The sequence below is a fragment of the Phacochoerus africanus genome, chromosome 14, assembly GCF_016906955.1.
Source record: "Phacochoerus africanus isolate WHEZ1 chromosome 14, ROS_Pafr_v1, whole genome shotgun sequence".
Classification (NCBI taxonomy): domain Eukaryota; kingdom Metazoa; phylum Chordata; class Mammalia; order Artiodactyla; family Suidae; genus Phacochoerus; species Phacochoerus africanus.
This window is the reverse complement of record NC_062557.1, coordinates 47,053,585-47,065,873: the sequence shown is the minus strand read 5'-3', so window position 1 is coordinate 47,065,873 and position 12,289 is coordinate 47,053,585. Positions and strand designations below refer to the sequence as shown.

Here is a 12,289-nt window from a genome sequence, read left to right as displayed (position 1 = left end):
GGTTTGATTAGGTAAAGACTATAGTTTCCTGTGGTCACAGGAACATCCTACTCAAGGCAGCTGGTGTAGGGCACATCAGAGGCCATGGACCCCAGGCTGTGGGAGTACCTACCAAGGATGAAAACTAAAAACAGTTAATAAGAAGCAAATGATAAGGAAAGCCTCTGTGGCTGTTAGTGGGAATGACAAGATTTATTGCTCTAAAAAATTACTGAAGTATCATTCAACTGAGTTTTAAAATTCATTAATAACATTCTTCATTTTTAGAAATGAAAATGGCTCATTTCTTTCTTTCTTTCTTTTTCTTTTCTTTCTTTTTTTTTTTTTTTTTTTGCTTTTTAGGGCTGCGCCCACAGCATATAGAAGTTCTCAGGCTAAGGGCTGAATCAGAGCTGCAGCTGCTGGCCTACACCACAGCCACAGCAATGCCGGATCCTTAACCCACTGAGCGAGGCCAGGGATTGAATCCACGTCCTCATGGGTACTAGTCGGATTTGCTTCTCCTGAGTCACGACAATGGGAACTCCCAGTTTATTTGGTTCTTTTTCAAACTTGTTCACTCTTTGTTCAAAGGCCCTATTTATTCAGTTTGGTTTCCATTCGTTCTCTTAGCTCTTTTACCTAATTTAAAAACATACTTATGTATATTTCTTTCACAGTTTCACTATTACCACTAATTCCCTGGGCACCAATTCTCCTAGTTGTTACAGTTGCTGACTCTCCCTCATGGTGGCTCTTTTCACCGTGTGACTGGTTAGACGATAGAAGCCAAACCACAGAATTCTGAGTAGGAAAGATTGTGATTGAACTGTATCATCCCTCAGTCACTGTCTTTTTTGTATAAAGGTAATAGCTATTAACAGATAGCAGAAGACTCAGAAAACACACTGTCCACATGTCATCATTTAAGATCACCTACAGCAGTGAACTGCAAGTCAAAAAGCACGAACTCAAGGGTCAAGAAGAGGTAATATAAACACTGTGTCCTTCTAAGTATCCATTCTGAGGACATAATCTCAAATGCAGGCAAGGAGTTATGCACACAGGTACCTAAAGCATTTAGTAACGAGAGGGAAAAAAGGAAATAACTCAGATGGTCTAAATTAGAAAAATATTCATATGACAGAATGTTTACAAAGAGTTATTGATTATACTGAGAACTGCTGACGATAGAGTGTTAATTTTAAAACAGCGCTTCAACAGTATAAAGAGAAAGACACGGAAAAAAGACAGAAAGTAATTACGCCAAAATGTCAACAGTGATTATCTCTGGATGGCAAGTTTATGGATTTCGAGGGTGTGTATTTCTTTATGCCTTCTACACATTGGGAATGTCAATGATTCATATTAACTTTATAATGAGAAAAAGGAAAATGTATATAATATTTTTTAAAATGAAAACTTCTAAGGGTAACAACAGTCAAGAACTTAAATGTCTGGGGTAATATTAAATAAGAGGAAATGGCACGATTCTAACTCTGACATTATAGTCTATAATATATTCTTAACACAGCAGCCAGAGTATCCTTTAAAAATTGGCAGTGGAGTTCCCTGGTGGCTTAGTAGGTTAAGGATCCAGCGCTGTCACTCCTGTGGCATGGGTTCCATCCTTGGCTTGGGAAGTTCTATATGCTGCAGGTGCAGCTCAAAACGCCCCCCCCAAAAAAAAACCCCAAAAAACTGGGGGAAGAAGGAGTTCCCCAGTGGTCTAGGGGTTAGGACTTGGGGCACTCACTGCTATAGCCTGGATTCCATCCCTGGTCTGGGAACTGAGATCCCACATCGAGCTGCTGCACATTGTAGCCAAAAAAAAAAAAAAAAAAAGGTGGGGGGAAGACCCTCCCCATGGGTATTCCAGACCCTCCAAAGGGTCCCTATGTCACTCAGTAAAAGCTGAAGTCCTCACAGGGGTCTACAAGGACCAACATGATCTGACCCCGTGCCAAGTCTCTGACGTCCTCTCCTGAACCTGACTTTGCTCCAGCCACACTGTTCTTGCAGTTCCTCAAACCTACCAAAGGCACACCTGCCTCAGGGCCTTTGCACTTGCAGTGCCCTCTACTTGGAATGCTTTCTGTCTACACAGCCACAGAGCGTGTTTCAGACCTCCACTCAAATATCATTTTGTCAGTGGGCCCTTCCCTGAGCCCTTTGTAAAACAGCAGCTACCCCTTGTCATCACCCCTTCCCCCTGTCCCCTGAGCACTTTTTCAGCATCAGTGACACCGCAGAATGTACTTGACTGCATTTGTGATATCCATCTCCCATGAGAAGAGCTCTTTTGCGTGGCACCTAGGAGATGCTCAATAAATACACATTGCATGCCCGAACAAATAAATGCAGTAGATTGTAAACGCCTCAAGAGCAGAGGGGCCGAGGCTGACATCACTGCATCCCCAAAGCGCACAAACAGGCAGCAGTGAGTGCCAACCTGACAGCCCCAGGGACATGTAACCAGCATTTGATTCACTTCCAGAAAAAAAATACTCAACAATCACAGCCAAAGTGATGGAAGTGAAACGTCAAACGGAAAGGAAGATAAGAGTGTCTGGGCAGAGGAGTATGAGAGTTTCCATCAGAAAATTTGAATTCTTCCATTGGGACATGGTTTTTGCTGCAGGACAGAATTCCACGTTTTTATCACAGATTCAGAACCAGCTCTAGGCAGCACTTAAAATGACATTTCAAATGCTCTTTCTATTTAGCTATCTCTTTGTTGTGATTAGATATTTTCTCCAAAGGGGAAAAAAAAAAAAAAAAGGCATTAGGAAACCAAATAGCCTGTCACTCTCACCCCAAAAACAGGCAGGAAAATGCAGCAGCTGGTAACGGCACCCACAGGCACCCAGATTCATAGACACATGTCCTTCTGAGCCCGTCCACGCTCCTAAACCTGCACAGGCCACCTGGTCCTGCAGAGAGGACACGCCACCCTTGATCTTGCTTGGTTTTATCGGCCTCTAGAAATTCAAGGACAAATTGATAACATAGTTCACAGCTTTATATTCTTTGCCTGAGGAAAGATAAGAAAATGCACCCTAAGCTATTTCAGACTTTTCTGGGCATCGGGACACTCTGGAGATTAGGACAGGCTGGTGGGGGGCGCTGTCCACGGTAGCGCAGGACAATTGTGAGGTTAACTCATCGGGGGGAGGTTGGATGGGGGCACCTGCCCACCCCCAGGCCCTCCACTGAATCATGACAGGTGCTAAATTCGTCTTTCCTTTCACCACCTCCTTTTCCTTGACAATCCTGTCCTCCCACAGCTCAGTCGTCTTCTCATCCTGTTAAGGTGTCTCCCACGAGGTACCGTTTTAAGGAATTTTCTCCTCTTGTGCGTATCGGCATCGCAAAGGGGACACCCACCCCGCCCCCCACCCACCTTGAAGACCACAAAGACCTCAAGGTCAAAGGGGGGGAGAGAGGGGGCCCGTCGAACAGGGGTGAAGCGCCTATGCGGGCTGGACATTCTGTACCTCTTGCATATTGTCATGCTCTTGCTCAATTCTTGCAGCAACTGTGTGCAATCATCGTCTCCATTTCAGGCTGAGAAATCAGGGCCTCCAGGCGACACAGAGTAGAACCTTAGTGCATTTGGAGGCCCTGCCTGCTGTCCCCTCCCCTGTTCCAATGACGCAGCAGCGATACAGGAAAAGAGCCTAACAAGTAAGCTCAACTGTGCTCAGAAACAAGACATAGGAGTGCCCGTTGTGGCTCAGCAGGTTTAGAACCCGACATAGTATCTGTGAGGATGCAGGTTCAAGCCCTGGGCTTGCTCAGCAGGTTAAGGATCTAGTGTTGCCATAAGCTGTGGTTGCAGATGTAGCTCGGATCTGGAGTTGCTGTGGTTGTGGCGTGGGCCTCAGATGCAGCTTCAATTTGACCCCTGGCCAGGTAACTTCCATATGCCACAGGTGGGGCCGTAAAAACAACCAAACCAAGCAAAGTAAGATACGTATCTCAATGGATCAGAAGCACCAGAGAGTTACTATTTTGAGGGGCCGAAGGCACAGCCGGCTGAGCTCAGGGTCCAGAGCAGATAGAAGCAGCTAGAAGACTGGTTTTCCCAGGTACGGGATCTACAAGCATCTGGTGGGAGGCAGGGGACCAGAACCAGAGTCCTGGAAAACAGGGGCTGGCGAAGGCATTTCCTACCTGGGAAAGGAGGCTGAAAAAAGCAGAGGTACCACCCTCCCACCCTTCCAAGACAAAGGCTTATCTAAAAATACGAACAGTGAAGGAAGCTGGAAGAAGCACACACACAGCCAGGGCCTGGCCAGACTGCCCGCGGACTTGACAATCGACTTCAGAAATAATCCCAGGATCACTGGGGACACGCAGCTCATCGCTCACCCGAGACAGCTGGCCCTGCACCCGGGGACCCAGGACCCAGGCGGAGGCAACTCGGAGTCACTCGGCAAGGAGAGCTGGGTGGAGGGATGAGCAGGGAGAGAGGGAGAGAGAGGGAGAGAGAGGGAGAGAGAGGGAGAGAGAGGGAGAGAGAGGGAGAGAGAGAGAGAGAGAGAGGGAGAGGGAGAGGGAGAGAGAGAGAGAGAGAGAGAGAGAGAGAGAGAGAGAGAGAGAGAGAGAGAGAGAGAGAGAGAGAGAGAGAGAGAGAAACTGACTCCCGATCGAGATGCGCGGACAAAGGTGAATTCCGACACGCCCAGGACAGCGGCCCGTCGAGAGAGACAACCGCCGTCCCAAAGACAGAATGAGCTGCAGGCGGTACTGAAGAACCGACCCGGGAAGTATCTCAGAAAGATAAGGAAACGGTCAGGAAAGCTCAGCTGGGAGCCACGGAGGACGGAGGGAGAGGCCTGGAAAGGTATCGCACCGGGTGGCCAGGGGAGGCGACTTGGATGGCGGGACAGCAGTGTCGGAGGACCTCGCAGCGGAGGAGGGCCCATCACCAGAGACATCGCGAGGGTCCTCAGATGAAAGACGCATATTCATCACCAGGCAGTAAAAAAATAATAAACCCAGGGGCACCCTCCCTCTCCCCGACTCCCTCTGCTCCCGAAATCCCTGTCCCGTGCCCTTCCCCTGGGGCTGCCCGTCAGTGGTCTCCACTCTTCGGGCCCTGCTTCCGATCTTGGTCCAGGGAGGAAGGCCCTGGGGTTAGGAGATGTGGGTTCGAACCCCGCCCCCATCCGGTACTGCCTCAATCCTCGCCGAGGCTTGATTCCTTCCCTTAAAATGGGATCTGAACTAGAATGATAGACACTTAGAACCAGAAAGGGCTTTGGGGGTGGTGCCATGCCAGCAGACCCTGGCTGTGTTAGTTAGTTCCGAACCCCTCCCCGCTGACTAGCGGGGCGCCCGCAAGATGCTTAACCTCTCGTGTCTCCACTTCCCATCAGTAAAAGGGCATAAGAACAGCACCCACCTATGGGGCTGTCTAAGGGTGAAAGGAATTCACATGTGTACAGAACTTGGCACCGTGCTCGGCGCGTAGGAAACCTTCAACCTGGAGCAGCCGTTTCTGCGATTATCCTCAGAGCCCCCCCAAAACGCTGCCTGCACCGACACCCAGTGTGAGGGGCTCCCCACTGAAACCACGGGCCCAGGGCATAGCAGAACCACAGCCCACTGCCAGCCGTGCAGTGGGGAACGGGCAAGCCAACCAGCTGCCCCTCTGCAGCCTTGTCCCGGCTGCCCCGGCCCGGCCCTCTCTGCCCTTCTGAGACGCCCCCTCGGCGACCGACCATGAGCTGCCCCCCCGTTCAAGCAGGCCCCACGCCCACCCCAGCCCCCCGCCCCCACCCCAGGGCCCTGGGTACCCTACCTCTCTCTGCTCACTGCAGATCTTACACAGCCACAGGGGCCGCTTCTGGCCAGGGGAGGCCTCGATCCCACACTTGGTGCAGACTTTCTACAAGAGAGAGGACACGGCAACGTAAACACTCAGCCGCTTCCTTAGCTGAGGGGCTGGGAACACGGCACCCAGAGCCCTCGGGCATCTTCCGAGGAGGCGCCTTGGCTTCGGGCCACAAGGGCCCATAACCCAAAGTGTGCAGATCATCTGCAGCCCATAGCTGGCTTGGGGGCACCACGGACGTGCCATGCACGGATCTCCGTGGTATAAATTCACCCCCACAAGCACGGCGGTTGGGATCACATCAAAAAAAAAAAAAAAAAAAAACCTTGCTGAGAGTCACAGCTGCATTCCTTCCCATAGCAAAGAACTGGAAACCACCCAAACACCCCATACCAGAGGCAGATCCAGGCAAACACGGCTGAATATGATACGATTCCTGTGCCGGTCCCAGGAAATATGGGCAGGAAGCGATGTTATTCAATAAAGAAAACCCACAACCATGCAAAACACTCCCTTGTGTGCCTCACAAAGTGAGATGATGATACATACAGTGAGAAATACCAGCCACAGCTTGAGCGCTTCCTTGGGGCCAAGCCCCTTCATCTAACAGTCCCCGGAACCCTATTCCATAGTTACGAGGCCCATTTTACAGGCCTCGAGAATTTGCTCAAGTTCACACAGCAAGTAAGCAGTGGACTCAGGTCTGCCTCCAGAGCTGCTTGCTCCGTAACTGCCTCCGGACGCAGCAGTCGCCAGAACCTACTTGCTGCAGTGTTGTTCCTTCTGCAGGGATGCTTAAGCTCATAGCTTCTAAATCTGTATTTTGCTTCCCTGAAACGCACAGCCACAAGCAGGGGTGAGAAAAGCCAGATGAAACGCCCCCGGAGGCAGAGGGGAAACCCGGTGGGGCTGAGCCTTGCTCCCGGCTAACCCTGATCCCAGCACTGCCCATCTTCCTTAGAGACCAGTCTAATCCATTTCTCTGCGGGTCAGGGGCTGGGGGCTGGGGAATCTTCCCGGCCTCCCCCTTCTGAGGGAAGGCCGGATCTGTTGCTTGGCCTTTTCTGCAGGCTGCCAACTGAGCAAGGAGCACAACTCTCTGCAGAGAGGGAAATGTCACCAACTTGGCTTCCCAGAGCCCGTTGTCACTGCCTGATTGGGCGGCTGAGCTGGAAGAAGCGGGGAGCCAGTCGTTGGCAGAAGGGAAGCTATGATCCATTCGCGGGGGGGGGGTGTGTGTGCATTTGCTTCCATTCGACACTCAGGTACAATAAATGTCACTTGTCTTTGAGCTCTCCAAACACACCGTCATCTGCTCCCAGGTCCTGTCCCTCTGGGTAGTCGGGAAAGTCCATCCCAGAGCTGTTTCGGCCCAGCTCTCTCGAAGGCCCCAGGCTTCGGATCTTGGGAAGCGCAGTACGTCTGGGAAGGGGCCCTGGGTGCTGCTGGGCTGCTCACGGCCGGCCCTGCCACTCTCTCTCAGCTCCCAGGGTCCCTCGAAGGGTACTTCTGTGCCAGTCTGGGGCTCAGCCTATCAGAGGACCAGCAGCCTGTCCCCATGCAGCCCAAAGCTGTCATCCCTGACCTGGTCTGGAGGCTGCCCCTCTCACTAGGGCTGCCTTTCACCCCAACCCTTCTATCTCTGGGACAGGGGTCCCCATAAGCCCGTAAGATGGGCCTCCCGTGAGTGCCTGTCGTGGCTCAGTGGAACGAACCCAGCTAGTATCCATGAGGATGCAGGTTTAATCCCTCGCTTTGCTCACTGGGTTAAGGATTTGGCATTGCCCTGAGCTGTGGTGTAGGTCACAGATGTGGCTTGGATCCTGCGTTGCTGTGGCGTAGGCTGGTGGCTTCAATCCCATTTCTATCCCTAGCCTGGGAACTTCCACGTGCCATGGGTGCAGCCCTGAAAAGAAAAAAAAAAGATGGGCCTCCATAAACACAGCCCTCCCCCATGGGGTAAAGCGAGGAAGGAGGGGCTGAAGCCAGTCGGCTGTGTTCTCTGCTCTTTCCCACGATCCCGTGTAGACAGCGCATGCGGGAAAGTGAGTGGAGCCATCTCAGAGGTGAGGTTTTCCTCCTGCATTTTCCACATGCTTGTAGGGTTCGATGACAGCTTGCCCTCCAAGCACACAGCATGCCCTGCCCTCTCCCGAGGTGGCTGGATGAGACAATGGTGCTGGAATCAGGAGAGAAGTCCAGCTGCTCCCATTTATTGAGCACCAGACCCTGTCACCCTGGCAACAGAGTGTGAAGGAGGCGGTTGTCATGATGTCCATTATATGGATGAAGAAACTGGAGCTCAGGGATGCTGAAGACTTGCCCGTGGTCCCGCAGGAAGGTAGCGACAATCAGCATTTGGGTGACCCCTTCTTCCAGAGCTCAGGAGAGCCGAGCACCCATGTGGGACACAGCTCTGCGTTGGGAGGGCAGGCAAGGCTCAGTCCCTGGTCAGCCTGCCTGCCCACCCAGACCAAGGGGTATGTTTGGCTGCCTTGCAGAAGTGACATTTAAGCGGGGTTTGAAGGCTGGGCGTGCACCTGCCTTTGATAAATAGTGTCTGATTGATTGATCATTTGGGCAGGGAGAGAAACCAGGGGACAGCACCTGAAAGCTGCGTCCTGTCTTCTACCCACAGAGCACGGCACACGGAACCACCTGACCTGGGGGCAGGAGCCGTGTGGACCAGTCGCCCTCCAGAGGCTGGGTCAAAGGCTGGTCAGCTCCCAGTCTTGGTGGGGGAGGGGTGGGTGGTATCCCCCACATGTTCCTTCCTCCCCCTTCCCCTGCGGGGTGCTGGGAGCGGGTGGCACGACAGGGTACCCTCCTGAGCCCATAGGCAGCCCTGTTTTCAGGCTACGAGCCCTTATGGGTGGAACCCAGGGCAGTTCTGCCATCTCTTGGTTGTCTTTATGCACCTGCAGCGTCTCTGGCTGCGGAATCCGGGCCAGCGGAAAGAGAACATGCCCCAGTTTAAAGAACACATACTTGCTGCTATCAAATCTTGATCAATAAGAGAATAACAAGCCTTTTCCCCTTATGGGTTTGGTCTTTGTTCCCAGGTTCCAACATAGAAAATTAAGTAGGTAGTATTTTTTTTTTTTTTTGGTCTTTTTGCTATTTCTTTGGGCCACTCCCAGGGCATATGGAGGTTCCCAGGCTAGGGGTGAAATCAGAGCTGTAGCCACCAGCCTACGCCAGAGCCACAGCAACGCAGGATCCGAGCCGCATCTGCGACCTACACCATAGCTCGCGGCAACGCCGGATCGTTAACCCACTGAGCAAGGGCAGGGACCGAACCTGCAACCTCATGGTTCCTAGTCGGATTCGTTAACCACTGCGCCACGACGGGAACTCCTCTTTTTTTTTTTTTTTTAAGGGCTGAACTCTTGTAGCACATGGAGGCTCCCAGGCTAGGGGTTGAATAGGAGCTGTAGCCGCTGGCCTATGCCACAGCCACAGCAACACGAGATCCGAGCCTGATCTGTGACCTACACCACAGCTCACGGCAATGCTGGATCCTTAACCCACTGAGCGAGGCCAGGGATTGAACCTGCGTCCTCATGGATACTAGTCAGATTTGATGCCGCTGAGCCGCGACGGGAACTCCAAGTAAGTAGTATTTTTCAAAGCCAGTGAGAGAGAGCGTGAGCCAGCTGCACCATCAGCTTGGGGCAAAGGGAACACTGCACAGCCGTGTGGAGGACGGCTGGGCCTGGGGGTGGCCGCTTTGCTTCCCTGCCGAGCGGGCTTCACTGAGCGGAATTGCCCCCGGCGTAAGCACTGGCTTCCCAGGCTTGGCTGTCTCTTGCTTCTTGCAGCCGGGAACAGCGTCTTGAGTGTGAAACAAACCAAGTCTAGCTTCTGGGCCTGACTCAGATGCTCCATGCATTCCTTTTGAAAACTTACATCCCAGGTTCGAGCATGCACGGGAGAGGCGGTGACTCAGGGTGTAGCACCTGTGACACGCACCTGCCTTTTATTTTTTGTTTTTTATACTTTTTGGCCATATTCATGGCATGTGGAAGATCCCGGACCAGGGACTGAACCTGTGCCACAGCAGTGACTCAAGTCACTAGAGTGACAATGCCGGATCCTTCATCGGCTGCACCACAAGTGACTTTTGCACCTGCCATTGAGATGCAACCTCGGACCTGTTACTAATTTTCTCTGAACTTCATTTCCTTGGCCTTAAAATGGTGGTGAGAGGCAGGCTCATGCCATAGTGGGGAAGTTCCAGGAAGGTGATTCCCGACTGTGCCCAGCACAAGACACGGTAAGGAGCAGGCAACAACCCCAGTCCTGCCCAGCTGACTCAGGGAACCATGCCACACCCATCGGTTATATCAGCCGAGACCCCAGAATCATCCTCAACCCTCCTCTCTCTCAGGCCCACCCAAACAACCCATCTCCAAGAACCCTAAGTCTCACTCCAACTGCCAGGGCCCTTCCGCCCCTCTCCCCGTCCACACTGCTGTCTCTGGGCTGGCCCCACGGCCCCACCCCACTTTGGCCAGCCTCCAGCTGGTTCCTGGCATGGAAGCCAGAGTAGTCTTTTTGCCATTTCTTGGGCCACTCCCACGGCATATGGAGGTTCCCAGGCTAGGAGTCTAATCGGAGCTGTAGCCGCCAGCCTACGCCAGAGCCACAGCAGTGCAGGATCCGAGCCACGTCTACGACCTACACCACAGCTCACAGCAACACCGGATCCTTAACCCACTGAGCAAGGGCAGGGATCGAACCCTTATGGTTCCTAGTCGGATTCATTAACCACTGCGCCATGACGGGAACTCCCAGAGTGGTCTTTTCAAGATGCAAATCGAATCATGTCCTACCTCCCATCCTGGCCAGTTGAAGAGCCTCCAGAGACTTTCTGGATGAAGGCCGCCCCCTCCCACATGGTGCGTGAGGCCTGCGCAGGCCAGACCTACATCCTTGCGGTCTCAGCTCACGCCACTCTCCCTCTACCCAGCGCCCCGCTCTCCGCTCTCCCAGCCCCAGCCACGTCTGCCTGACTTTAGTCCCTGGTCCCCAATCTGCTTTTCTGCCATCAGACCTTGGGGTGTGCTGCTCTGTCTCAGAAGCACTTGATCCTTATGCGTCTCTGCAGCCTTCGGACTTTAGCAAAAGCACCACTTCTTCAGGGAAGCCTTCCCTGATTTCTTGCCCAGTTGGAGCTTCCCTAACAGGCTGCTGCCTCCTCTCCTCCACCCGCAGAGCCCACCCGTGTGGCTGTCTAACCCCACTTTCCCTACGAGGTTGTAGACTCCCAGAGGGCAAGGCCATATCTGTTTCTGTTCACCTTCCTGTTTCCAGGATCTGGCACAATGATTTTTTGTGGAATAAATGAATGAACAAATGAGAGTTACTTGTAACAGTACAGCCTAGAAGGCAAGATATTGTCCCTTCTGGAATGTGCCCATCTGCTGGTGGCCGGGGGTGGGGAGGGGAGGGGGCATAGACACAGGTAACACTCACTCGGAGCAGGGGGCAGGGGTGTCCCACCTACACCGAGTGATGCTGACTGTTGGGGTGACTGGACATCAGACAGGGGGAAGCCTGGCCTGAGGTGAAGATGGAGCATCCAGGGGGTCACAGGACGGCTGCCTGGTGGGCTCCCTCTTATCCTGTGGGGCCTGAATCCCGGCTGGCCTGGCCACAGAGGAAATGACACTGAGGTCCTTTGCTAAGGGTTTGGGGGGACAGAGATGCATGCCCCGCCCTCCCTGTGACCTCTCCTGCCTGCCTCCCCAGGGGGCATCCGAAAGCCCACCTGTGTGCACAGAGACTTGATCCAAGGTCAGTGGGGGCTGGCCTCCACTTCCTCATTCTCCAGGCTGCGTCGGTTTCCCCAAGACTCCCTGGGATCTCGACCTCACCATCCAACATCACCGCCTCCCCCTTCTCTGACTCTGGGCCAGAGTCAGAGGCAGGACAAGGTCTGGGGGACCACAGAGCTGGGGCTCCTCCCTCCCAGGCCAGCCTTTACCTCACCGTGAGCCCCTGATCCCATCCATGCAGAGCTCCCCATGCTCCGTGGCGGGGATCCCAAGATGCCGCCGATGAGAGCGGGTGCGGTACCCGTGCGGGGGCGGGGGGGGGGGGGAGAAAATGCTCGCAGCCCTTGGAAACGGCCCCCCCAGAGCACTTAGTACCCGGGAATCAGCCACACCCCCTCACAGGCCCTGAAGGCTTTGCTGTATCATCATCCATCACTCAGAACGCGGTTTCCCGACACTCAGCCAACCACAAAAAGATGAAATTGGGCTCAAATGTTCCACACAAGGAGGCCAGGGAAACATACGCTGTACTGCAGGAATGAATCATGGAGACAGTTAATTCGAAAATATTGGTTGCTTCGACTCAACGAGCATGTGTTCAACACTGGAGAGGAGGCACCATTCTGGGAGCGAGGAGGATGAACGAGGATGAACCTCGTTAACCCTTTGCCCTTAACGAGGCTCCCCT

At 53.2% G+C, this 12,289-nt stretch overlaps 1 protein-coding gene across 9 annotated transcripts in view; it reads right to left on the bottom strand.

The window, feature by feature from the left end:
* RPH3AL (rabphilin 3A like (without C2 domains)) overlaps window positions 1-12,289 on the bottom strand; it is a 156,222-nt gene that overhangs the window by 54,784 nt on the left and 89,149 nt on the right. For 7 of the 9 annotated variants that reach the window (XM_047759279.1, XM_047759282.1, XM_047759278.1 and 4 more), the window contains one exon: window positions 5,789-5,875. The exons of the other annotated variants lie outside the window; for them this stretch is intronic. In XM_047759279.1, coding sequence (XP_047615235.1) covers window positions 5,789-5,875 — 87 coding nt within the window. The remainder of the gene's footprint in view (window positions 1-5,788; window positions 5,876-12,289) is intronic. 9 annotated transcript variants of the gene reach the window in all.